This window comes from Eumetopias jubatus, unplaced genomic scaffold (assembly GCF_037043125.1).
Source record: "Eumetopias jubatus isolate StellerSeaLion01/CBP00866 unplaced genomic scaffold, mEumJub1_p1.0 scaffold_3, whole genome shotgun sequence".
NCBI lineage: Eukaryota > Metazoa > Chordata > Mammalia > Carnivora > Otariidae > Eumetopias > Eumetopias jubatus.
This window is the reverse complement of record NW_028274809.1, coordinates 61,809,288-61,837,139: the sequence shown is the minus strand read 5'-3', so window position 1 is coordinate 61,837,139 and position 27,852 is coordinate 61,809,288. Positions and strand designations below refer to the sequence as shown.

At 41.4% G+C, this 27,852-nt stretch overlaps 1 protein-coding gene across 2 annotated transcripts in view; it reads left to right on the top strand.

The window, feature by feature from the left end:
• MYO3B (myosin IIIB) overlaps nt 1–27,852 on the top strand; it is a 382,159-nt gene that overhangs the window by 166,489 nt on the left and 187,818 nt on the right. For both annotated transcript variants that reach the window (XM_088022122.1, XM_088022121.1), the window contains exons 13-21: nt 445–647; nt 5,347–5,445; nt 5,789–5,903; nt 13,129–13,255; nt 14,029–14,239; nt 15,054–15,201; nt 16,451–16,604; nt 17,745–17,833; nt 19,559–19,688. In XM_088022122.1, the coding sequence (XP_087878248.1) occupies nt 445–647; nt 5,347–5,445; nt 5,789–5,903; nt 13,129–13,255; nt 14,029–14,239; nt 15,054–15,201; nt 16,451–16,604; nt 17,745–17,833; nt 19,559–19,688 (1,276 nt within the window). The remainder of the gene's footprint in view (nt 1–444; nt 648–5,346; nt 5,446–5,788; nt 5,904–13,128; nt 13,256–14,028; nt 14,240–15,053; nt 15,202–16,450; nt 16,605–17,744; nt 17,834–19,558; nt 19,689–27,852) is intronic.

Genomic DNA, 27,852 nt, shown 5'->3' with positions numbered 1-27,852 from the left:
GGAAATGGACATTGAAGGAATGACTTAAAAAATGGTCTAGCAGTTACTTAGACTCAGAATTAGTGTATTATGAGACTAAGAATTTAAGGAGTATTTTCTACAGATGAGGTTTAATGAACATTATAATGGATGACTGAGAAAAGTTATGGGATCCCTCTATATAAAACTCTTTGTAAACTGTTTAGGCATTTTTTCTGTCAAGGATTTTAAGTGAAGTGTGGCTGGATGTGAAAATCGATAACCTAATCTAGCGTCATGTGACACCTGCGCACCTGGGGAGTTGCTTGTCTGAGAAAACAGTGCTGGTGGTTGATGCTAATTGTCCCAAGTGAAGTTCTTCCCAAAAGGATAATGTGAATTTTGGGGGGTAAGGATGGGTGCCTGGCAATTTTGCTAAGGTAATATTTCTGGAAGCTCCTCTTAACTGTTGTCTGTTTGGCACAGGCCAATAATCAGACCTTGAGAGAGAAAATTCTGCAAGTGAACTCCCTGGTGGAAGCCTTTGGAAATGCGTGCACTGCCATCAATGACAATTCCAGCCGTTTTGGAAAATATCTGGAAATGATGTTTACACCAACTGGAGCTGTGATGGGGGCAAGAATCTCTGAATATCTACTTGAAAAATCCAGAGTCATAAAACAGGCAGTGTAGGTGCATTATTTTATCACTCTGTTTTTGCTCTGCAAGATACACCAGGAGGCTCTGGTAATCTTAATGGCTTCATTTCACCCTTATTCTTAGCACCCTGTGCCCCCCACCCCCACCGCCAAGCTGTCCAAGGACAAGGAATTATTTAAGCAAGGGTATGATAAGTGGTAATTTTTAACCTAAAAGATGTTTGCAGACCAAGTACAAATGGTTGGGGTGGGAGTACTTTGGGATTAGTATGCCCGTTTCTTTTGAGTTGGTTATATCAGGTAGAATTTAACAACACTGTGAACATATAAATCATTAGGTACCAGGACACTTGGGTGGCCCAGTTGGTTGAGCATCCAGCTCCGGTCGAGGCCCGCTTCGGACTCCATGCTTGGCACGGGGTCTGCTTGAGATTCTCTCTCTCTCCCTCTCCTTCTGCTCTCTCAAATAAATAAATCTATAAAAAAATTAGATACCTTAACATTGAATTTGTCTATTAAAACACTGATAATATTCTACATACTAATTTTTTCCCTAGATTGAGAAAGGAAAAAAATGATTTTGTTTTAAGAAGAGTGGTCTAGCAATAGTGATCAATAGTATGGAATTCTCTGGATTCAAATGCTGGCTTTGACATTTACTGTCCTTGGTTATGTCACTTAACCTCTCTGTGCCTTATCTATGAAATGGAGATGCCAGTAGTGCCTACCTCCTGGGTTTGCTGTGAAGACTAATGAGTTCAGTTGTATAAAATTACTTTAAAAAGTGCCTTGTGTGGTACATATTATTAGAGGGCTATCTATGCTTTTTATTATTATTGCAGGACACCATACTTACTCAGGAGCATGGTGTCCTGTATTTTCAGTAGTTATCTACTGAATGCCTCTTGTATGCCAGTGTTGTGCTCCTTGCTGGAGTTGCAAGAGAAAGCAAAATAGACAAGGTTGCAGTATTCATGGAGCTCAGAGTGGATGGGGGATGGGGAGGGGGGAGGGGTGGGAGGATCACAGGCATTAAACAAATAAATAAACTTAAATGCAGAATGATTAGGATAAGCACTAGGAAACAATATAAGGTGCTATGAAGGTAAGAGAGGAGAAGGAAGGGCACACAACCTCGTCCAAGAAGAGAGGGGCTCCCTGTGTATGAGACAGTTAATCTGAGACCTGAGGATCACTGGGAATTGGTCAGCAAAGTAGTGCTCCTCCCAATGAGGGAGATAGGCAAAGAGGAGCCTAAGACCAGATCATGCTGGGGTTTGGAACCAGGCTGGGGATTTGGAACCTTATTCCAAAGGCAGTAGGGGGGCACCTTGGTGGCTCAGTCAGTTAAATGGCTGCCTTCTGCTCAGGTCATGATCTTGGGGTCCTGGGATTGAGCCCTGCCTTGGGCTCCCTGCTCAGCGGGGAGTCTACTTGCCCCTCTCCCCCTGCCACTCCCCCTGCTTGTGTGCTCTCTCTCTCTCTCTCTGTCAAATAAAATCTTAAAGAAAAAATAAAAACAGTAGGAAGCCATTTAATGTTTTCAAGCAGAGGAGTGACAAAACCCAAGTTGCATTTCAAATGATCACTCTAGCTTCAGTGGGGAAAATAGATTGGAGGAGATGCAGTAGGGATCGTGTTGAGACCATTAGGAGGCTGTCTGTTGCCAGATCCCTGTGAGACAGAATGTTGGCCTGGACTAAGCGTAGCAGTGGAGAGAGAGGTGGAGAGAAGTGGATGAATCTGAGAGCTACTGTCCAAGGAGAATCCACAGCACCTGTTCTGGGGTCAGAACTCAAGCGTCCTCCTCTGCAGTTTCCTCACAAAATAGGGGCTGGCATGCAAGTAAACAAATGAACAAAAAGACAGAGTGAGAGTTATTTTAGCTTCCCTGTGGCTTCTTGATTAATTTTTATGAGGTCCCTGGCTTCTTTCTCCCCAAATTAGGGTGGTTTTAAAGTTTATGGAGCTACCTCTGACAGAATGGAAAACACGGTTTTCTGTGTACAAATGTCTTTTACAAAGATAGTATGAAGAGGGTTCCAATCACAGCTATGTCCCTTATTGTTTATGTCACTTAATGTAATATCCTCATACGTTATTTTCCTTATATGCAAAAAGGGCATAATAAAGTCACCTATACAAGGCTGTTATCAGAATCAAATGAGATATGTGATTTATACCAAACATAGAATCTGAAACATAATAGGTATCTAATATAACATTATGATTATTAAACTGCTATTCAATATGATAACAGTGATGAGGTAAAATAGACTGAAGATATTGGGTGAGGGGAGAAAATGGGGCTTGTGCAGGTCCTGTTCAACTCACCTTTCTCACCTGCTCCTTTCCAGGCACATGTAGGATTTCCCTTTTAGGTACCCTGGGGTTGGATGTGGTCATATGACCAGTTCTGGCAAATGAGCATTTAATGGCAAGACCCTCTGGCAAAGTGCAAGATGGTGGCTACTGCATCACTCTGGGCCCATGAGTGACTATGATGAGCACACTCCCTTCCCTTTGCTGGCCCTCAGTGGACATGTACCCTGAGCAAGAAGTAACCTTCTGTTGAGTTAAGCCACTAAGATCTTTGGGATGTTTGTTATTGCAACAAAACCTAGCCAAACCTGATAGATACAGGGATGAAAACTAAACTGAATTCATGTTAAGGGTGCATATTGGTAGGCAATATTCAGAAGAATTGAACACTAGAAATATCTGCAAAAAAACTATAAGAAGGCAAGAGCAAGATGGGTCAGCTGAAGCCTGCACATTTATCAGAGTTTAAAAAATAAGTGATATTTGTACCATACTGACTAATAAAGCTCTAAAAGGGCTTTACCATCTCCGTGAATAGTGCCATCATCCTTAGATGCTCAAGTTAGATACCTAGGAGGCAGACTCCATATCCCTTTCCCTCACCACCTTCATGCATTCTCTCAAGATGTTCTTTCAGTTGTTCCTCCAAATAAATCTTTAATCTTACCCTTCTTCTCCATCATCACTATCATCACTACCTATCCAAGTCACTTGCTGTCTCACCTGGACCTCCTGACTGGTCTCCCTGTATCCATCTTGGCTTCTTACAGTCTAGTCTTCATCCTGCAGCTAGAATGTACTTTTTTCAACATGGATCTACTCATGTCATACACTTACAGTGCACCTTGGCTCCAGTTTAAACTGCTTCAAAGAATTCTAATTGCCTAATCAACAAAGTTCTGATTATGGCCTAACAAGGCTTGGTGTGGGCTGGCCCTGCCCGCCCCCTTCTCACTAGCAGTTTCTTTTTCTTTTTTTTTTTTTTTTGGTTCTATGTGGGTATCATGCTCAGAGCCCTTGTGTATATGTTGCTCCCTGTCTTTGGAATGCTTTTCCCCCTTCTTTCTGTAGCTCTTCCTAACCCCTTCTCATGTTTCAGTGTTTGGCTTAAGTGTTATTTCTCCTGACTTGATACAGTTAGCCCTTATCCCCCCACATTATTCTTCATCTCAGCCTTTTGTTTGTTTCAAAGCCCTCATCACACGTTTTCTTGTTTCCTCTAACTCCATCACTAGAAGGAAAGCTCCAGAAGACATGAAATCTCATAGTCTTGTATCCCTGGCACCATGGTGCCGTGCCCACCATGACTGGCACTTGGTAAACTTATTAGTTGAGGGAACAAATGAGTGAGAAATGGCAAACAGAGGCATCTAGAATACAGGGCAGGAATAAGAACACACCAGAAGAGCTATGACAGGATAAATGACCAAAGGAAGACCAGGATACCCAGGAGAAACTGAAGAAAAGTGTGGGGCCCATGTTACAGAAGGGAACAAGGAGTAGAAAGAAGATTTCTTTCCATAGAGCTAAGTTGACCAAGGTGAGGATTTGCCAAATCCTAGGGGTATCAACAGAAGAGACAGTCCTCCTCCAGAGGAAGGAAAGGGATCCAGAGCAGGGCTTTTCAAACTGTCTATGCTGAAGGACCAGTTAAAAAAATTCTCAATCCGTTGTGAGCTAATAACCTTGTAAAACATAATGAAAATGAATTATCCAAAGAATTATTATATTCTTGGAAGTCATGGCAATGTCACTTGCTATAAAATGTCTAGACATGTATGCTGACAGCAATCCACAGACCACACTTAGAGTAGCACATATCTGAAAGGACCTTGGCCAATATGGCCTAAAAGAGGGTGGAGGACAGGAGACCAGGGGACTGGTGCATGCCGCTTTGAAAGAATACAAGTTTGAAAGAGTGGAGACCTCAGTTCTGGAACCAGTTCTGCTCCCTAACTTGCCATTGGACTGGAGAGCCACTTCCGGTCTGGGGCTCCAGTAAAATAGGGAGATTGGCTGATATCTCTCTAAGCTGGATATCACTGTCTCTTAAGCAGTGTGGACTACAAACAGAAAGCAAGTGGCACCGATGCATAGTTGTTTGGGCTGTGCTAGAACGATCTCTAAACATGTGTAACCTGAGCTGTTAAGTATGAATGTTCCATTCTGTAAAACCTCCTTCTGCGTAAAGATAAGTGTGTTTCATAATGTGACACTGTGACAATTACTATACTAATCCTATCACTATTCCTGTTCTATAATTGGGATGTGGCCTATTTAATTTGCATATTTCAAAATACAAATTTGCTACAGGATAGTATTTTTCACAGAAAGGAAATGGTGTAAATTACTTGAAGTACGGGAGCAGAATATGTTATTAATAATATCCCCTCCCCCCTTTTTTCAGGGGAGAGAAAAATTTTCATATATTTTACTACATTTATGCTGGTCTTTATCACCAGAAGAAACTTTCTGAGTTCAGACTTCCTGAGGAAAAGCCTCCTAGGTAAGCATAAGGGGTTTTAGTTGTTGATTTTTAATGAATGTGTAACTAGCAATTGAGAAAACTTAGAAATAAATGGAACTGTTTTTCCTAACTGGACATTGGTGTCTCTTAAGTTGAAATACCCAGGATGAGACGGCGGGAACTACATCTCACCATTTTCATTTTCGAGAAAGTTCAGAAACTTAACTGCAGCCATTTTACTCCACCATGTGCACACTTATTCCACTTCACTATTAGACTGAAAGGGAAATGCCCTGGTGAAGAAGGAGCCCAGTGATGCCCTGGTATTCGGGGTGCTATTTGCCAAGTCAGTGCTCATTGTATTTGGTCATACTCCATTTAGGTATATAGCTGATGAAACTGGAAGGGTGATACACGACATAACTTCCAAGGAGTCTTACAGAAGACAGTTTGAAGCAATTCAGCATTGTTTCAGGATTATAGGGTTCACTGACAAGGTAAGTGATTGTCAAGGGAAAAAGAAACTCAAGTGTTCATATTCTTGGATCAATGTGAGCGAAGATGTGAATGTTCTAACTTGGAGGAGGATCCTTTCTTTTCACCTGTCATCTGATCATGTATAAGTTCTTGCTCCTCAGAGTATGATTGGAGGACCAGAAATATTGTCATCACCTGGGAGCTTGTTTGAAATGCAGACTCTCAGGGCACCTGGGTGGCTCAGTCAGTTAAGTGTCCAACTTTTGATTTTCGGGTCTGGTCATGGTCTTAGGGTTGTGGGATCAAGCCCCGAGTTGGGCTCTACACTCAGTGGGGAGTTTGCTTGAGATTCTCTCTCTCCCTCCGCCTCTTCCTGTCCCGCATGCACTCTCTCTCTCAAACAAATAAATAAATCTTAAAAAAAAAAAAAGAAAGAAAGAAATGCAGATTCTCAAAAAAAAAAATCAAAGGTGAGGGGGGCAGCATCTGGGTGGCTCAGTCATTTAAATGTTTGAATCTTAATTTCGGCTCAGGTCATGATCGCAGGGTGATGGGATTAAGTCCTACATTGGGCTCCCTGCTGGGATTGGAGCCTGCTTAGGATTTTCTCTCCCTCTGCCCCTCCCTGCCCTCCCTCTCTAAAAAAAAAAAAAAAAAAGAAAGAAAGAAAGAAATGCAGAGTCTGCAAAGACTCTCAGGTCCATCTAAGAATGGCTGAACCAGAATCTGATTTTTAACAAGATGCACAGGTGAATATTAAAGTAGAAGTACTGTTGTAAGTGCCTCCTGCCTGTGAATTGTTAGCATGGTTATCAGTTCACTACAGCTATGATAACAAACACCAAAACAATACTGCCCTTTCCTGGGTTGGGGTTGTTCCAGCCATTAAAGTGAATTGTGTAAAAGAAGTACAGGGATATGTAGGTTACACCCAGTCACAGAAATGTATTTGTGCAAGTAGCTCCTTGTGCACCAGAACAAATTAATTTATTATTATTTTTTAAAGATTTTATTTATTTATTTGACAGAGAGAGAGAGACAGTGAGAGAGGAAACACAAGCAGGAGGAGCGGGAGAGGGAGAAGCAGGCTTCCTGCCGAGCAGGGAGCCCGATGCGGGGCTCGATCCCAGGACCCCGGGATCATGACCTGAGCCGAAGGCAGACGCTTAATGACTGAGCCACCCAGGCGCCCCAGAACAAATTGATTTAAACCTTTTCAACTTTCTTGCAGTCACTTCCTTCTCTATGGTACACAGATGCACATTATTACCTCTAGCTCTAAGTACTGTACTACTCTTACTAGATACAGGCTGTCTCTATTAAATATATGCCAGGGGTGACAGAAGATATTTATAACCCTAGGTTCAAATATTATTCTGTGATACATTTATGTCATAGTTTCTGGGCTTCGTGCCATCAATTTGGCAAAATACACAGATTCTCTTGCTTTTTCAACAAAGGTGGTGAATGATTAGGAGGTAGGTGAGAGTGTTAAATCTTAAGGGATTAGATTACAAGACACTCCAGTTACCCTGGGACAGCCACTCTAGGTAAAGGATTGCTTCTGTAATCTAATGAGTTTGGCCAGCCCTTCCCTCCCCAGCATGGCTGATTTTAGTCATAATAATATCTTCCTTTTTTCTAGCCAGCTGTTAATTTTCTCTTTTGGCCTCCCACTGACTTTAGACTGACAGACAGTGGAAAATCCCAAAGGTCAGATAAAAAACAGAACTATATTTCCCTTGGCTCCTTAGAGGAGAGCAGTTAAACAGGTACCAGCCTTATTAAAGGACCTTTATGGTTATTAATTTATGGAGCTGGTTATTATCAAATTGCATCACCAGAAGAGTCCAAGCATGGTGGAGATGGCAGTAGAACGATTTAAGGTCACCTGGCTCATGCCAAAGTGTTCAGGGCATACTACCTTAAAAGGGTACAGGAACAGATAGAGAAATTAGCCATAAGGTTATAATATTTTGCTTTTGTGGTGCCTGGGTGGCTCAGTCGGTTAAGTGTCTGACTCTTTGTTTTGGCTCAGGTCATGATCTCAGGGTCATTAGATCCAGCCCCATGTCAGGCTCCATGCGCAGTGTGGAGTCTGCTTGAGATTCTCTCCCTCTCCCTCTGCCCCTCTTCCTGCCTGTGCACATGCACATTCTCTTTCTCTAAAATAAACAAAATCTTCAAAAATATTTTGCTTTCTATGAGTGTAAAGATAGTTATACAATACTATGAAGAGATTAGTCCTAGCTTTAAAAGGTGTATGATGGCTCTGTTCTAATAATAAAGATGTACTGCAAATAACACTTAAACAGATGCTGTTTTAAGATAACAAAATTAAAAACAAAAATATGCTAAGTATGTGTCCTTGAAATAAGCCATCTCTAACCCTTGTGGAAAAAAAGAGTAGAAATGAATGAATGCATGAATAAATATGAAAAGAAAGAAATGTAAAAAGTGGTAGACATACTTAATTTCTGCCTGATCTTGACTGTAAAATGAATAACCATAATGTAATTATATGTATGCATATATGTTCTCCATGTCCCATATTAATTCATATTGGAAATAAACCAATTTATGTCAGTTAGCAACCTTGGAAATGGAAGGAAGAGGCTGGCTCGTATCTCCCTGACCCTAAATTTTTTGGTTATATCTTTCTCTTTTTGCTGAATTCACTCAATTCGCTTTATGAACTCAAAGTAGTTTGACTAAGATCAGAAAGATTCAGTTGAATGTCGTCAGGGAACAGATGCCAAATAGCTGATGTATCTTAAATGAACAGGTCAATTTAATAAAAATTATGGTCACCCTTCTTTCTTACAATGTCATTAGTTCCCTGCAGGAATCTTCATAGTATTCTTCAGATTCTCCCAAACTCCTACAGCAAAATTTTGGGAGTAGCAAACCATAGTATGGACTCAAGAGCATGAATTTTAATTCTGGCGCCCCAGCCAAAAGTATCTGAAAGAACACTTGACCCTGACTTTATTGTAAAGAAACCTCCCTGGTAGAAGGAGACTTCCACTAACAATGATGGTTCCTTGCAGGGGATTGGGCAGGGGTGGGATTATACCTAAAACCCTATTATGAAGATCCAGGCTTTTGGAGTCCTATTTTTTGAGTCAAACCATATTATTTCTGTTTAATATTATGCTTGTCTTACTGGTATATGAATTATCATAACATACTTATATTTAATACTACATGAAAACATTTTGGCAGATTATCTGCATGACGGTCAACATTGGATGTTTACTGCAGATCCCTTGATGAAGATGTTGGGGAGAAGGCTTTGAGATTGGGGCAAAATTTTTTCCCTTTCTTCAAGCTAGATTATGAATTTGGGAGAGTATTGCTGAAAAGAGACTGAAGGGTTATATGTTAAAATGTAAATTGGGGATTTCCAATGTCTTAATGACAGATAATAGGACTTACCATTGACTTTTTTTACACTACTTTATTGATGTATGATTGATATACCCCCCAAATATTTTTAAAAACCAATCATTGGCTTTCAAGATACAAATATTATAAACCTCTGAAAAGGGAATTGAAGAAAGGTGTTGGGATAGAGCCCATAAGGGAGAAGACCATTTAATTCGGCCTAATGTGGTGCTTAGGGCAAGAACTGATGAAAAACTAGAGACTTAAAAAAGGAAATAAGGTAGAGAGATAGAGGGCAAGACAATTTCTGGGAAGTTACCAGGGAAACAACTATCATGAGATGCTTGTGAACCAAGCTAGGAGCAACTTCCTTAATCAGCTCCAGGCTAACAGAAAACGAAGGTCCTTTTCAATGTTCTTCTTAGCCTCAACTTTATTGAGAGAATACCTACATCAGTGAAAGGAGTGTCTTCTGAGAAAAAGAAAGAAGAAGCAAGGGCACCTGGGTGGCTCAGGTCATGATCCCGGGGGTCCTGGGATCGGGCCCCACATCGGGCTCCCTCCTCAGCGGGAGCCTGCTTCTCCCCCTCCCTCTGCCTGCCACTCCCCCTGCTTGTGCTCTCCCTCTGTCAAATAAATAAATAAAAACTTAAAAAAAAAAAAAAAAAGCAAAGCCCATCCTGCATGGGATGTTGATAGAGAAAGGCTCTTTCTTCCCCACTTCTACTGATTGGTGGTAAAAACGAATTCATACTCATCAACAATGAATTGGGAAACCAGCTGGAGGAGTCATTAATCTTCTTGATAGTATTTCCTGTCCTAAATGAGGTTATTTTGTTTTATCATATAGAAAATAGAAACATAAGAAATAAAAAGCATCATAGCAAGATTTGGTAACAGAGGCAGGGATGCCTGGAAAGGTGCATAGGTGGAGATCGGGCAAGACAAAATGAGCAAAGTGAGGAAGGTGAAAATCTTCAGGTAGCTGTAGGGAGAAAAGAGACTGGATCAAGAAGTTCTGGGTGGGGGTGTGTGGGGGGGTAGAGGTGTAACCCCCACAGATGAACATGCTACTAATCGTCTTCCATCATGACTGTATGTGGGTGATGTTTTGACTTGAACATAAAGGTGGATGTAGATTCCTAGGCCAGAGAGCTAATTAATAATGCAAGGGTAAGACTAAAGGAGTCAAGTGGAATAGCCTAGAAATGTAACATAAAAAGCACCCTGCGTCTAATTCCTCCACAATGAGGTCAGCTTTGGATACCCTTCTCAAGTTCCCCTCTCTGACCCAAGGAAGGAGACCCAGCCTACCATTGGCTTCAGTCATTCACAGTGTTTGAACCCCAGAGTTTTCACTGAAGGTCATGGGTAGTGTTCTTTTTTAAAAGAGGAAATGTCTGAGCATTGTGCTGAAGAGATTATTGCCAGAGAAACAACCAGGGGAGAACTGCCGTTTCTTTTGGGGATAATCCCCCTAGTGGTGAAATGCCTGGAAGCCCTGTTTTGGGAGGTTTCATGGCTTACACTGTCATATAGGAGTGTGTGTGTGTTAGAGGAAATATTTTTTTCTAAGAGTATTGAAATAGGTAAGTTTTTGAGATAACTGGACATAGAAATAACAGATCTAGAACTCACTGCTGTAGAGTTTGTGTTTACCCTCTGGGAAGTTGCTTGCTTGTTGCATTTCCGAGCCTCACATTGTATTGATCAAGGTGATGAGATCTGTCATGTTAAATCCAGACTAATCCCAGAAAACCCATTTGGTAGATGTTCTCCTTAGCCAGTCTTAAGTTGTGTGATTAAAACAGTGATTTTTTTTTTTAATTTTATTTATTTATTTGAGAGAGAGAGCACATGAGAGGGGGGAGGGTCAGAGGGAGAAGCAGACTCCCCGCTGAGCAGGGAGCCCGATGTGGGACTCGATCCCAGGACTCCAGGATCATGACCTGAGCCAAAGGCAGTTGCTTAACCAACTGAGCCACCCAGGCGCCCTAAAACAGTGATTTTTGACATCAAAAACATGACATCTTGCCTTTGATTTAGAAGTTTGAAGAACAATATCTGTAGTAGAAGCCTGGTTTAAAATCCTCATTTGTCTTTGTAGCATTATCAGGTATCCAGCAGATGTCACTATTACAGTCTGTGTTCAGTTGTTGGCTTTACTGAATAATGTTCAGAGGAAGGCTCACTTTGGGAACAATGCTTAATCAATGGTCTAATGACAGTTCCTATTAGTTTGCTGCTGTGTATAGTACTAAATCAAGTTTCTTACCTGAGTATATTTTGTGGAAGTACCTTTCTCTAGCTATAAGCATAAGATGCAGAAATTTCCTGGCTATATATTTGCCTACCTACAGGAAATACATATGTTTAAATAAATAAATGCACTTTATTTTTTTACCATTAATGCTACTTATGTATTGAACTTTCAATATAAAATAGGACTTAGATGATCTGTATTTGCTCACAATACTTCTGACATCAAATGCATGGAGTTTTTTTCCCCTCACACCAACCAATTCTCCTACAATTCGGTTCACTTCTGATACTGTCTACCTGGAGTTAACATCAGATTACATAAGTTAGGGGCTTAGTTCCACAAGATTGCCCCCACTTCAGACACTAATTGCAAGTCCTAGGGTTCATCTACTGACCAAGTGGCTATGAAATGGGAGGTTTAGGGTCCCAATACCCCAAACTTGAGTTTAATAATTGGATAGGACTCAAAAAACTTGGGAAAACAGTTTACTTAGTATTACTGGTTTATTACAAAGGATACAACTCAGGAACAGCCAAATGGAAGAGATGCATAGGGCAAGGTAAAGGGAAAGGGGGTACTACCTCCTCTTACCACTTGGCACAGGCTGAAAGTGTTCTGGACCTCATCAATTAGAGATTTTAATGGAGGCTCCATTACATAGGCATAAATGATTAAATTATTGTCAGTTGGTGATTAACTCAATCTCCAGCCCTTCTCACCTCCCTGGAAGTCCAGGGTTCAGCTAAAAATCCCAGCCCTTTAATCACATATGTGGTCTCTCTAGCAACCAGCCCTATTCCCCAAGAGTTACCTCATTGGCACAAACTCAGTTATGGTTGAGGGCCTTATTATGAATAACAGAGGATACTCCTTTAATACCTGTTACTCATAATTCCATGGGTTGTTTAGCTCTTGTGCCAGAAATTGGTGTGAAGACCAAATATATGTTTTTATTATATCACAGTATCACAGATAATTTCTAGTGAGTCAGAATATTTCCTGATGTCATTCATAATTATATACTCCATTATTTAACTTCAGAATGTTCAGTGAACCATCAGTGAATGTCCTGATAACTTTTTCATAAAAGCTGTTTTCAAAAGTGGTTAAAGATACCTCTCTCTTATTTTGAAGAAAGAACATACCTGAATTTGGGTGCTGGTATTAGTTATTATAAATGGCTAAAAGTGGCTTAAAGAACAAAGAACATCAGTTGTCTCTTATGGAAGCACTTCAAAGTAAGAGGTTCGTGTTGCAGAACAGCTTTGTTCCATGCAGTCATTGGTCTCAGGAATCCTAGTCAACTGTGTAGTTGAGGCTGGGTTGTTGGGAGGTCCAGCCAGCAATAATGGGAAAGAAAGCATGGAGGAGGCATGCTTGCTTCTGTAAGGTTGGGCTCCAAAGTCACGCACATCTTTCTACTTGCTCCTTTGTTGAGAATTGAGTTCCACTGCCTAACTGCAAGGGAGCTTTGGAAACTTGTTCGTGTGCCCAGGAAAAGGGGGGATGATGGACTTTGGTGGACAGCTAGCAGTGCTAGTGGTTTGTTGGTTTGATTGGCAATGACCAAACATGGTTCTTGCTGTCCTTTTCAGGAGGTGCACTCAGTGTACAGAATTTTGGCTGGGATTTTGAATATTGGAAGCATTGAGTTTGCAGCTATTTCCTCTCAACATCAAACCGATAAAAGTGAGGTGCCCAATGCTGAAGCTTTGGAAAGTGGTAATTGTTTGATGTCTGTGCACTGTATAGCAAAAATGCATGTTTCTTTCACTTTGGTAGTTTCTCAAGATGCTGTAAAGTATAGTGTGGGTTTTTTCACTAAGTAGGATTCTCCAAAGGATGTCTTGTAGAACATCAGTATTCTTTTCATAAGCTGCAAATAAATGAAAAGAAATTCTGTAGCAGGTAACTTTTGGCAGTGGTGTCAACACTGGCTACTTTTGAAAATCATCTACAGTTTTTTGAAAAAATATAAGAGGTAGATCCCTGTCTGAAGCCACTGAATCAGCATCTGGATAAGCAGGCACCTATTTATTTTTTAAGGTTCTATAGGTAATAATGGTGACACAAGGAATGAGAATCCTGAGTTAGAAAAAAAGTGATTTAAATAAACACCCTTTGTGTTAAACTGCAGCATCTTTTACTGCCTTTAATACATTACTGTGCTTTGTGACTCTTGAAAAGAATCTAGTCCCCAGCTATCTGACCAAAGCCCATAATCTCCTCTCACTTTTTCTCATCAAACACCTGTGAAGAGCTTTCAGAACCGCTTGGGAGATACTGTGTCCGTCTGGATACTTCTTGGGGTTGGGGACCTGGCTTATTTACTTTTGCATCTGAAGTGCCTAGGCACAGCCTAGGACATCATAGATGTTGAGTCAGTGCTGGCTGGCTGGCTGGATGGTTGGCTGGCTGGATGGATGACTCGCTGGTGGCTGGTTGGCTGGCTGGATGACTACATTCTCTGCTGTCATCCTTACCTTTTATTGCAGCTGCCTCCGTTCTCTGCATCAGCCCCGAAGAACTCCAAGAGGCCCTTATCTCACACTGTGTGGTCACCCGCGGTGAGACAATCGTCCGAGCCAATACTGTCGACAGGGCTGTCGATGTCCGAGATGCCATGTCCAAAGCCCTGTATGGGAGGCTCTTCAGTTGGATTGTCAATCGCATCAATACACTCCTGCAGCCAGATGGAAACATATGGCAAGTTCCCTCAGGAAGCAGAGGCCTTGGGAGAGCTGTCAGCGACCCCAGTGTCTCTCAGAGTTTGCAGGAGGAAGCATTCGGTCCTCTCCTGAGTTTTCTTTAATGAAGCTCTCATGTCTTTTCCTCTAAAAGGAGAATGGGATCCAGGAGAATGGAAGAGGCACATGACTGACAGAGCTATTATAGTGTAGTGTTTAAGAGAACAGGCTTGAATGGGAGCTGGGCAAACTGGGTTCGCATTTCAGCTCTACACTTTGATCAGCCCCCATACTCTTAAGTCACTGTTTTCTCCTCTGTAAAATGAGGGTAATAATATTCTCCTCATAGGGTTGTTTTTAGAATGAGACATTTCATGAAAAGTTTTAAAGCACAGGATCTTATAATATTATTGCTGCTACTACTACCTTTTCTTTCCTAAGCATTAGTGGTTTCTATATTGTGGAAAAATTGACAGTATCAAATTCTAAAGAGTATTCTTCCAATTAAGCCTAATGGGTGGGAAGGTCGAAGAATGAATGGGCAGCAGTTCTAGCCTCTTCGAACAGAGTGGTTCCTCTCTAATCTCTATCTGGAACTTCTGAGTGAGATTTTAAAGGATTCTACTGCTTAAAAAAAAAAGCTGGAAACACTGTTGAGAGACTGAAGGAATGAATGGTTTAAGACACAAACTATTTCTTCCCTTAGAGGCAGCTGAATGCTGCTTTTCTGTAAGTGGGTGCATATGTTGGTAAACACTTGGGCATATATATTTTCATCATCTTGAGATGAATGTTTCCTTCCCTAAAAGCCTGTTTTCTTCTCTCCCATGCAGTAGTGCAGATGATGGTATGAATGTAGGGATCTTGGATATTTTTGGATTCGAGAACTTTCGGAGAAATTCATTTGAACAGCTCTGCATAAACATCGCCAATGAGCAAATCCAGTACTATTTCAACCAGCACGTTTTTGCTCTCGAGCAGGTAATAGTGAACTCTGAAGTAGTTAAACCTGATGGGGAAGGTGTCTCCAAGCTGCCCACAATTTGAAGGAGGAACCCTGTTAGGCTAACAGGTAAAAGATCCTAAGGAGAAACCACTGGTGAGACAGTCCTGTCAAAATAAATAGCGTAAATTTAGCCAGAGAAAAAGTCTTGATTTCTGTGGAAAGTTACATCTCCTCACTTGAGTGGAGCTGGGGACAAGCCAGCTATTTAAATGTTGCTTCCAAACTGTTTCATCACACTGTCCAAAATGCTACATTCTCTTCTACTTTATTTGACTAAAAGCATCTGTGATTGTCTCCAGCATGACACAGAATGATCTTGATTTCAGGGCACAGGTTCTTGTTCTTAACTCCCCAACAGGCACCCCCACCCCCACCCCTACACACCAGATCCCACGGTAACTTGGGAGTGGGGATGTCTCCAGGGAGAAGTAGGCTATGTTCTTGGTTTTCTCCAAATGGAAGTCTCTCCCTTATGAGTATGATGATAAATAAAACAGGGTGTGATGCTCATGTGGCCAAAGGCTAGGAGGCTTTCCCCTCCACCCCAATTTCTACTCCAACCCCAAGACTCTGTGCTGTTTGAAGTAGTGCAACAATGAAACATCCTGACTGGGCCCTTTGTTTTAGGAGTGAAGACACACACATTGTACCGTGATTACATAAACACAAAGACATGGAATAAAAATATCAGTATTGGTTTTATCAGTGGAACTGGATAAACCTGTATCGCCCTCCTCCTCCTCCCCTCCCATCCTGCACAAAACTCGACCTCCTTTCACTCAAGGCTCCTTGCATTCATTTCCCTGGGAAGTCTGGAGTTTTCTAGTTTTCTGGTCTGAGATGATTCCCTTTGCAGAATCCTTTGTAGAAGGTAGAAGTCTGCTTTCTTCCTGGTTTAAGCCATATTTATCACCAAAGTAATTCTTTTCAGCTTCCCTTCAATTCCGTGTCAGTTTCTAAATTACGACTTACCGAGTTGGTGTTTGGGAGACAGCACTGCCCATTCTTTGGCTGCCTCAGCTGTCTGCCACAGGCTGCCTGTAGGTCAGACCAAAACCCAAGCTTCAGCAGTGGGGTAGGCAGAAGAGTCTTTTACTGCACACATACAACTGCCTGTTTCCCACATACAGTCAGCATTGCCAGATACAGAAAGTGTGCCGAAGCAGCCTGGTGCTACCCAGGCCAGGGTCGGGCTGGAGAGACTCACAATCTGTTTCCCTCCAGGTGGAATATCAGAATGAAGGCATTGATGCTACCCCCGTGGCGTATGAAGACAATCGCCCACTCCTGGACATGTTCCTCCAGAAACCCCTGGGACTGCTTGCACTTTTGGATGAGGAAAGTCGATTTCCCCAAGCAACTGATCAGACCCTGGTTGGTGAGTGTCCTCTGGAAAAGGCATAATACACTCAGGAGAGAACTTGGTTCATTGGTATTTTAACTTGGTATTCTGGCCACCTGGTAGGTTATGCAAGTATAGACCCTGTTTTTAATGAATGGAAATCTTCAGCAAATGTCCTGATAGATTTGTGTCTGAAAGCAAACCCATCACCAAGCCGTCCTCACTTTCCTCGTGTTGCCGATATCATTTTTGTACCTTCTTCTCCCTTATTTCCTATAACCAGCACTTGCTTCCCCTCCTTTTCATACCCTTCTCTCCTATCTTTGCCTGGACCCCATCTACGTCTAGTCCAAGTTTGTATAGAAGACCCTCCTGGTCTCCTGGCTCCTAGGTTCATACCTATCCCCTCTACCCTAAACATCCCAGCCAATTTAGTCTTTTTAAAGCCACCTTTTCATTAGGTTGCTGTTGTCTATAGGATGCCAATAAGACACCTCCTCCTGACGTTAAAGGCCCTCTGCACTCTATCCCTGTTCCTCTTGACCTTCTCTGATCTTCAGTGTTGCACATGATCTCATCCCTCACTTAGATTGTGGGATATTTAGGGCAACAAAGCCCCAATCTTGGCATCCGTTTAGTACTTAGCGCGGTTCTTCACACAGAGTAGGCCCTCAGTTACAACAATAGCAAAAATTGTTATTGAGGGAGGAACAGAAAGTTTCAAGCCTTTTCCCCAGATAGGAAATTGATTGGTGGGAGAGATTCCCTTCTAGGAGTTGAAATTGTCACTCTTGGCAGTTTCCTTTTACCTATAAAGTCATCAGAAGTTGCCACAATAAGTTTATACCAGGGTTGTTTGCCTTCCATGGGATATCTTCACGGTTCTAAAGCTAATTGGCCAGAGTTCTGGTGTCATCAGTGTCCAAGCTAGGAGTTCGTAGAACGAGAGATCTTAGGGCATAGCCTAACACTAAAGACAACATGAAACAACTAAACAAAACTTGATTGTAAGCTCATGTCAACGGGGCATTTTTCTCCATCTTTGTACCTATAATGATAACATCAGGCTGCCCTCAATATCCCTTATTCTGGGTCACTCCTGGCTCAAGGAGCACCTCTTTGTTTGAAGGAGTCAGCAGTTCTCATTGTAACTTTTAAACATGACAATCCACACAGATAAATTTGAAGATAATCTGCGAAACAAATACTTCTGGAGGCCTAAAGGAGTGGAGCTGTGCTTTGGCATTCTGCACTATGCTGGGAAGGTAAGGCAAGTGTGTGTCAGTAAACCTGAATCTGACAAGTGTAGGTGTCCATATTACCCTGTCTGTGCTGCTCACAAAATGGCTTGCAGATTTCCTTCTCCTTTTAATTCTCTGTGAACACCTAATCGTAATTCCCAAACTTTCTCAGTGGTGCTGCTTACAGAAAGTCACCCGTAGCAAAAAAGCCATTTCTTGCTGGGGTGGCTGCAGTGTAGCCATCTGCTGCTCACCTGAGCTTTGGCCTAGAAGTGACAGCTATCCAGAGGGAAAACAGTATAGCGCTCACAGTGGTTAGCCGTGAATGTGCACATTCTGAAGTCATTTGGAAATGTGTAGGTAACAGGGGAGGGTTAGTATCACAGTGGGGCTCGGTTTTTAGCACTTTAACTATATGTGTCTACAGGACACCAAAAATGTCTAGATAAAAAGGGGAAAAAATTCACTTCATCATCCAGATTTTAAGCTTTTATAACACTAACTGAAATTTCCACCTTTCATAACTTATGCCTCAGTCTCATTTCAAGTTCCTGAAGCAGAGTGGTGACAAATTTAGGAAACTCTCTGGTTCTGCAGCCAACAACTCATTGCTCGAGTTACTCACAAAGGAGTCATTGGGATTATGGCTAATTGTTTCTGGTGGGGTCTGCTGAGGACCTGGGTCCAAAAAAAGGGTAGGAGTTCAACAAAAGGCATTTGGGATTATTTTGTTGATTTAAGATTTATTGAAAGTATTTTTTATATTCATATCATGGTATTGAAATTAATTTTGCCTGACTGGAGGTTAGTTGAAGGGCAATTCTAGTATAAGTAAAGAGGATTATTTTTCTCTGCACGGAGTGCATAGTATCTATTTTGGGTCTTTGTTAGAAATTGCAACCCAATTTTTACCCTTAAATACTTCATTCACCTCAGCACTGATGTCTGACCGTGTCTTAATGTCTTCCACATCTGGGATTCCCGCATCTGTCCTGAGCCCCGCCCCCATTCCGCTCCTCTTCCTTGCCCCTCCCGTTCTGTCTCTCTGTCCCTCCACACCGATTTCCTATTCACCCATCTTCCCTTTCTCTCTCTTCTCCTTTCTTGATTTTAAGGGGGGAAAAAGGATTGTTTACTTTCTGGGCTCAGTGTCCTTTCCTGAATTCATTCTTTCTCTGGAGAGTTCCTTAAAATTTCTCTGACCTAGATCCCTTCTGTTGTGAGAACTGAAAATGGCTCCGCATCCCTGAGCCATCACTCATGTGCCATGAGTACCTTGGGGAGCAACGACAGTACGGTGGTTATGAATAGGGAGCCCAAACTGCCTGGGTTTGGAAGCCTGCCTGCCACTTGGGAGATTTGTCACCGTGAGAATATCATTCAGTTTCTCACTAAGTTTCTGCCCACCAGTATAATGGAGATAGTTAATAGCATTTACCGTATAGGACAGGTGCTTTATGCATAGTGACCAATATATAGTGCCCAATTTGTTTTCATAGTTATTCTCACATGATATATCTTTGATACGCTTCTTTTCTTCAAAGAGCACCTGAACAAGAATTTAAGATAAATTGGCCTGTCAAAAATTACAGTTTTTTCCTCCTTATCTCATGGTCTGGATTTAGAGGCATGGCTGTGTCAAGATAAAGTCTCGACATAGATCGATGAATGACTGACCTCAGACAGCTTGCCAGTGTTGCCAGCAATGGATGTTATCAGCTAGTTTGCTATTTGCTGTTCATGTTGCAGGTATTATACGATGCTTCTGGGGTTCTTGAGAAAAACAGAGACACTCTCCCTGCTGATGTGGTTGTGGTCCTGAGAACTTCAGAAAACAAGCTTCTGCAGCAGCTCTTCTCGATTCCTTTGACCAAAACAGGTACATGGAGCCCCCTGACCTCCCTGGGCCTGATGCTTCCACAAGCACTGCTGGAGTTTCCTTGTTAGTGTCTAAATACTGCCAGGGCTACACTACTACCATTTGGAACTTTAAGCAGGGGTACAGGTCTATCCAACTACAAGAAAAGGAAAGTGATTGTTTCTTTTGCAATTTAATTGCATATCATCAGTGTATATACACTGTGTACACACACACACACACACACACACACACACACACTTTTTATAACATTAACTCTTAGACTTCTCATTTTCTCTGCTTGCCTCTTTCCATTCTTCCATTTATAAAACCATAAGTTATCATTAATTCATGCTAAGCACTCTAGGGTGGTGGTCTCAGTTTACCTAGAATTTTTTGGGGAAGATTATTTCTGTTCACATATGATTCTAAGTGAAGGGAATGTGGGGAATCCAAAGATCATCCAGTCATGGGGTCCTCAGAGGTCACCTGGTCCAACTCACTACCCAGTCAGTGCCCCACCCCCCACTCTCCTAACCAACTTAGAATAGGTCCATCATGGCCTGCATGCCGGGCCTTTGCCCTCTCACAGCCACCTTTTGCTTAATGGCTTCTGTTTAGCTGCACTGTCAGTTCTTATGATAAGAATTAGAAAACTAGGGCCAAAGAACAGAACTTCCCTGTCTTTGCTGTTTTACCAAATAGATTCCCATTTGGTCAACCTGGGATCTGCTGCCTTTGGCCAGGCAGCCCACTAGGTCTTCTCACAACTTTTCTCTCGAGGGCGTTATGTGCTGAGGGTCTGTCTGGAAACAGTTGTGGGTATGCTTTTATGAAAACTGGAGGAGAAGCCTCTTCGTCATTGTTCATTATTTCCTTTTCTTTCTTCCCACGTCCCTCTTGAAATCATTGGCACCCATGTCTAGTTTGGGGCCTTTGTATGCTAAAAGGGAGTGGCTGCCAGGTCTGATTTTTAGCAACATGCAGAGAAATGAAAAACTTGGCTAAGAAAAAAGCCACAGTCTACAACCTTTGCTTCATCTTAACTTGGGAAGAAAGTTGAAACCAGTTCTTAACTTTCTTCAAACATGCTCCTTTAAACAAAAATAGTAGGGTGCCCATGAGAAAGCTGCCTCCACCTTTCTTTCCAGACCTCCCTTGGGCAGAGCCAGGATTTGATTCATTATCTCTTTATGAAGATATTTACCCTCAAACCTTGGTTCTAAAGACATTGCGCATCCTACATTGAAGGTCAGAATATTAATCAAGCTTCTAAATTTTAAAACATCTATTTTTGGTTTTAACGTATTACAGCCTTTGAAGGTGGGAGAATTTTGTTGGACAGAAGTAGTTTGTTTTGTTTTTGCTGAAATTTTAAATATTTGTTTCAGAGTGGCCAGATGTGAACAGGGCTCCCTCACCAGACACTTAGGTCTTATCAGGAAACTTATGTGCAGGGGCAAAGATACACCCATTATTAATACCCCTAATGTGTACTCTTTGAAGTGAAATCTACCCAAATGACTTGTCAGTCGGCATTTATACCCTCTCATAAATATAAGTAACGATTTGTCAGATCTGTTCACAACGTTGGAATTTCCAATTTTTCAGCTGTTGGCAAAATGAAAACAATTTCGCAGCCTGGGCCACTAGGTGGCGTGATGCAAGAAGTCAGACTCTGCAGCAAGCCTTGTGTTTGCCGTTGACTGCCTAAATGGGGAGGAACATGAACAAAGAGATAGCCTCTGCTGTTTTTTTTTTTTTTTTTTTTTTTTGCTTTTTGCTTTTTGCTTTTCCCTGAAAGAGCTTTCCTCCTGACTTGTAACTCTGTGAATCTTGCCTTCAAACTGCATTCCATACCTCCTGGAGGAAACAAAAGTGGAAAAGAAGACTGGAAACAAACATATTTTCCTAACAAGCTTCCTTGTAATCCTGAGTTGATATGGTATATAATAATTTCTTTTGAAATCCTAAGCTTTATTTTCTCCACATTTTGAGTATAATTTAGAAGCCACAAAAACACATCAAAACTAATAAGCATGATTCTATTTTCTTTTTCTGAAATTATTCATATAAAAATGCCTTCAATCAACATTTATAGAACAGCTTCTAATAATAAGACACCGTGTAGGCAGCAAAGAGGAGATAAAGATAAAATGGCTTTGCCCTAAAGCAACGGGAACTTTCCTTTACCTTCACTTCTCTGTCTAGAATTTACATCCTTATGATGATATTTGCCCTCAAATATCAGTTCTTAAGAGATTGTGCATCCAATGTTGACGGTCAGAATATTAATTAAGATTCTAAGTTTTAAAACATCCATATTCTATATTTTTTGGTATTAGTATGTTACAGCCTTTGAGGGTGGGAAAACCTTACTGGACAGAAATAGTTCGTGCTATTTTTACTGAAATTGTAAATACTCGTTCCAGCACATGTCTCTTATGAAAGCAGATGTGGGTTGTACATCTCAGCATTCTCGCTGGAAGCAAGGTCCCTCACATCCTGGCATTTTAAAAAGAGTACGCCGATATTTTCAGTGCATGAGAAACCATTTTCTTCGTTGTTTTTATTTTTATTTTTTACTGTTTTGAACCCTTAAGTTCTTGTTTTATTAAAATTAAATGGGTCACTAGTTCAATGAGCATAGATATGGGTAGTTACTTTACAAACTTCTTTAGGAGATGAACTACAGAGAGGAAGGAAAAAAATCAAAGTTGAGAAGCTTAGGAGGCTGTTAGTCCCAGACTTTGAAAAGAGGTCCATTGTTGGACTCCTCAGTTTTGAGAGAAGAGAACTCTATGGGATATTGGCACTGCTCTCGCTTGTGGTCCTCATGATGGTTATGTGTTATAATATCTGTTATGCTGTACATGTTTTGCAAACTTTTCTGGGCATGCATTCTATTTCACAATAGCACTTTTGTTTTCCAAAAGATAGGAGATCTTAAAATGCAAAGAGAAACTTTCTTTATCTAAGATTTCCTGTTCCCTTAAGTTGAGGTTTCCTGGTAGCTAGACTGTTGCAGCCCTTGGCTTTCAAAGGCAGGCATCAGAGAGCTCCTGGCTGACATTCCTGTTTGTTTAAATCAGCCTCCTCTCTGGGGGCTGGGCAGGTAACAATCCCTTCATTAGTGTTTATAAAACAGAAGTATTGGTTCTTGGTCTAATCTCTTAATGAGGTTGAGAGGATTAACCTCTGTGTGTCTCTGTGTGAAACCATAATATAAAATCAGAGAGAGTAATCCAGTTGACATTTTCCTATTTCCTGTACCCAACTTCCTGTTCATGTTGTACATCCCCAAATACCGAAAAGGTTAAAAAACGTGGGGTTTGAAGTCAGGAGGCGCAGGATCATCGGGAGATAGGGTTTCTCCCAAATTTCTCTAGCTCCCTTAGCAGCAGCCCCTTTCTGGCAGGCAGCTGCCTGCTCCCACTCCAGGGTACTCACTGGCCATCAGGAGCTCAGAGGCAGCTCAGACTTATGGGGCCGCTCTCTTGCCTCTAGATGGGCCACTTCGGAGGTGGTGAAATTTTCTTTGTAATTTTCTTCTATTGATAGGAAGTTCTCTGGAGATTTCATGGGTGAAAATTTGATGTGGCAACAACATTGCTTTCTAAATCTTCAGCTGGGACTTTTCATACTGCATGATCTAGGTAGAAAAACATTAAAAGGAAAGATGTTATAACAAGGTTTCATCACATATTTTCTTGTTTGGGGGACGTTCCACTTGCTACTAATAAACTAGAGAAAAGTTCAAAAGGCTCAAGGAAAGAAAGAGAAGACGTTTCAAAAGGAACTTGAAAAATCCATTTCTGTCTTTGAACTGTGAATTCTGACTTCCAGGTAAGGGTTTGGGGTTTTAAAGGAGTTCGGAACTTGGAAGAAACTAGAAAAAACAAGAGCAGTGCCAGAGGGAATATTCTATGAGCCTCCAAGTCTAGCTTTGCTTCAGAATCTAGAACTGAGTTTGGCTCTCTTTTCTACTGCCCAAGCTCTCCCAGGTAGTTCCCTTGGAATTTCTTTGAAGTGAAAATCAACAGTAAATTCACTTTATCTTGACTTCCATTGGTTCTGCTTCTTACTTGGCTCGGGGAGGGGCAAGATGAGCCCCCTCGTTTCATCTGTAAAGTACCAACACCATCACTGCTGAAATGCTTGATGTTGCTTTTTCCTGAATCTGTCACTCCCCAAATTCAGCATTCAGCTCTTAAGAGGATGCCTTTTGGTAACTGTCTCTGAGAGTTTTCATTTTCCACTTAACGGTTTCTCCTCCCTACTAGCAGTTCAGAAAATGGGTCTAGCAGGATGAGCTGACTCTAAATGACAAGGTTCCAGGGTCACGGACATGGACAGTGCTTCCCTCCTCCTGAAACAGCAGCTCTAATGAGCCAACCCTCTCAGGAAGCCCCGAGGGGTGAGTTCCTCAAGCAGAGACCTGCTTCTGTTTAATTTGAGAGTGTATTTCAGTCAGTAGGTAATTATATATTTAGGCTCTATCTAGATGTCGTGTTGTGCATAGGTGCTTTCTAGAAGGAATAAAAGAAAATCCCAATTCGAATAGTCAGGGACAGACAGTGTGTATTCTAAATGTATAAAGTATGCACAAAATAGTGTAAATTCTGAATAGGCATGTAAGTCAGTAAATGAGGACAGTATAAGCATGGTGTCTGTATAAGTAAAAATAGAAAAGTCATGGAAATATGTGTCAGTATGGGATGAAACTTCTTTTAGTTGTAAAGACTTCTTGGAAGAGTTTTTTAAAATTTATTATTATTTTTTTAAGATTTTATTTATTTGAGAGAGAACATGAGCAAGGGGAGAGAGCGGCAGGAGAGGGAGAGGGAGAAGCAGGCTCCCAGCTGAGTAGGGAGCCCCACACACGGGGCTCGATCCCAGGACGCTGGGATCATGACCTGAGCCAAAGGCCACGCTTAACCGACTGAGCCACCCACCCCGGCACCCCGGAAGAGTTTTTTCTCTTTTTTTGTGGTTTTGTTTGTTTGTTTGTTTGTTTTAATGGAGAGTAGAAAAAAATTGAGCAGTCTAGGAGTAATGAGGCATTCTAAGCCAGGGTCTATAGCACTGGAAAGGAGAGGAAGGCAGTGGGAAAATTAAGTGACTAGGATATGAGGAAAGGACTCAGGGCAGAGAGAAGGAAGCAAGGTGGATAAATGATGGCAGTCTACTGAGCCAAGGGTGGGCTTCTGATGCCAATCTGAAACACTGTGAGTGGGCAGGACAGGCTCCTGGAGAGAACAATTGTAGGGTGAGAAAGGAAAACTTGTGTGGGGGTGTCAAGGACTGACTGAGAACCAGGGTGCACCCCATGTGTGTGGAGCCATGTATGAGTAGATGCTCAGTAAATATTTCTGCATTCTGCATTTAGATCTAGCATCCATTTTGAGTTAATTTTCTATGAGGTCTGAGGTTGAGGTTCATTTTTTTTCCCATAAGTAGGTCCAGTTGCTCAAAAACTGTTGAAATGGTTGTCTTTTCTTCATTGAATTGCTTTAGCATTTGTCAAAAATCAATGGTTATATTTCTGTGGGTCTGTTTCATTGATCTGTGTATTTAATTCTTCACCAATACCACACTGTCTTTACTATTGTAGCTTTATAGTAAGTCTTAAAACAGGTAGTGCGATTCCTCCAGCTTTATTCTTCTCTTTCAAAATTGTTTTGGCTATTTCAGTTCCTTTGCCTTTCCATATAAATTTTAAAAGTAGTTTGTCTATATCTATACAAAATCCTGCTATGATTTTGATTGGAATTGCATGAAATCTATAGACCAGTCTGGGAAGAATTGACATCTTCATTATGTCGAGTCTTTCAATCCACAAACACAGTATGTCTACTTGTGGATCTTATTTGATTTCTTAATCAGTACAGTTGGCCCTTGAATAACATAGTTCATTTGAACTGGGTGGGTCCACTTATATGCAGACTTTTTTGATAAATATAGTACAGTACTGTAAATGTATTTTCCTTATGATTTTCTTAGTAACATTTTCTTTTTTTCTAGCTTACTTGATTGTTAAGAATATAGTATATAATATATATAACATACAAAATATGTGTTAATCAACTGTTTATGTTATTCAGTAAGGCTTCCAGTCAACAGTAGCTTATTCTAGGTAAGTTTTGGGGGAGTCAAGAGTTATTTGTGGATTTTTGATCGTGGAGGGGTTTGGCACCCCAAACCGTGTGTTGTTCAAGGGTCATCTGTATTTTGTTTTGCATATAGATCCTGCACATGTTTTGTTAGATTTATACCTAAGTATTTCAACTTTTGGGGCTAGTATACATTTTTTGTTTGTTTGTTTTCAGTTGTCCAGCTAGCATACAGAAATACCATTGATTTTTGCAGATTGATCTTACCTCCCACAACCTTGCTAAACTCAGTAGGAGTTTTGTTTTTGCTTTTTTGATTCCTAGGGATTTTCTACCATAGACAGTCATTGTTGTCTATAAGTAAGAACATTTATTTTTCTTTCCATTCTTATGCTTTTTATTTCTTCTTCTTGCCTTATTTCACTGGCTAGAACTTCCAGTATAATGTTGAATAGAAGTGGTAAGAAGGTAGACATCCTTCCTTTGTTCCTGATCTTGGGGGGATAGCACTGAGTCTTTCACCATTAAGTGTGATGTTAGCTGGAGGTTTCATGTAGGTGTCCCTGTGCTTGCTAGTCCCTCTATCTGGAATATTTTCCCCCAAGACATACCCATAGCTAGCTTCTTCATTTTCTTTAGGTCTTTTATCAAAATCTGCTTTTCCTGTTAAAATGTCAACCTACTCAATATTTTATATTCCCATTTCCTGTTTTATTTTTCTCTTTAGCACTTATCACTACCTTATATACCATATACAGTTATTTATCTTGTTTGTTGTCTGCCTTCCTCCACCATAATGCGAGTTCCAAGATGGCAGGGATTTTTGTCTGGTTTGTCCATTACTGTATCCTACCTGGCATATAATAGCCATTCAGTTTATGCTTACTGAATACATGATGGATGAACCAAATCTACCCAACCACCTGTATCTGCTCCCATCTCTGTCTTCCTTCTAAATGACGGGACTGTGCTGGCGGCCCTCATTACAGGCCAGCTCTGCACCTGCCTTCTCGATTCCTTCCCCGTTCACTTTCACAAGGACTTTGATCATGAAGTGATTCCTCTTCTCTTCTGCATCATCTGTTTATCCCTCTTAATGTGATCATTCTCATCAACATAGTGTCTTCCATCTTTTTGACTCCTTGTTACATGCTCAGTTGTGTTCCCCCCCACCCCCCACCACCACTGAAAAGCTATGTTGGAGTCCTAAGCCCCAATACTTCAGAATGTGACTTTATTTAGAAATAAGGTCTTTACAGAGGTAAGCAAGGTAAAATGAAGTCATCAAGGTGGGCCCTAATCCAATATGACTGCTGCCCTCATAAAAAAGGAAAATTTGGACATAGAGACACACACAGGGAGAGTGCCATGTGAAGACGAAAGAAAGCAGAGAGCGGGGTGATGCATCTACAGCTCCTCTCACCTGAACCTCTGGACTAAATTCTATTTCTACTCTTGCCTTTTACAGCCTAACAGCTAAACTATAGTCTTTTAAAAAATGTAACTCTGATCATCTCACTCCCCTGCTTAAAGCCTCTGATGGCCCTTCATCACACCCAGAATAAAATTCAAAATTCCTGGGGTGCCTGGGTGGTTCATTTGGTTAAGTGTCCAGCTCTTGGTTTTAGCTCAGGTTGTGATCACAGGGTCCTGAGATTGAGCTCCGTGTGGGGCTCCCCACCCAGCAGAGAGTTTGCTTCCCCTCTCTTTCTCCCTCTGCCCCCTCCTCCTGCTCATGCACTCCCTCTCTCTAAAATAAATAAATATATCTATATAAAAAAAAAAAATCCGAACTCCTTTCCTTTTCTACAAACATGATCAATCCCTGCCCTTCTCTCTGTCCCGAACTTTACCCCTCACTTTCTGACTTCCTTCTGTTACTCAGATATTCCAAGCCTTTTCCTGACTCTGCAACCAGCTGCTCAGTCTGCCTGGAAAATTCTTTCTCCAGATCTTTACAGATCTGTCTCCATCTTGTGATCCAGGATCCTGCTCAGATATCATCTCCAAAGAGAGATCTTCTCTGTCCACCCAGTGGAGAGTGGCCCCACACCTCCACACTCAGTCTGTTA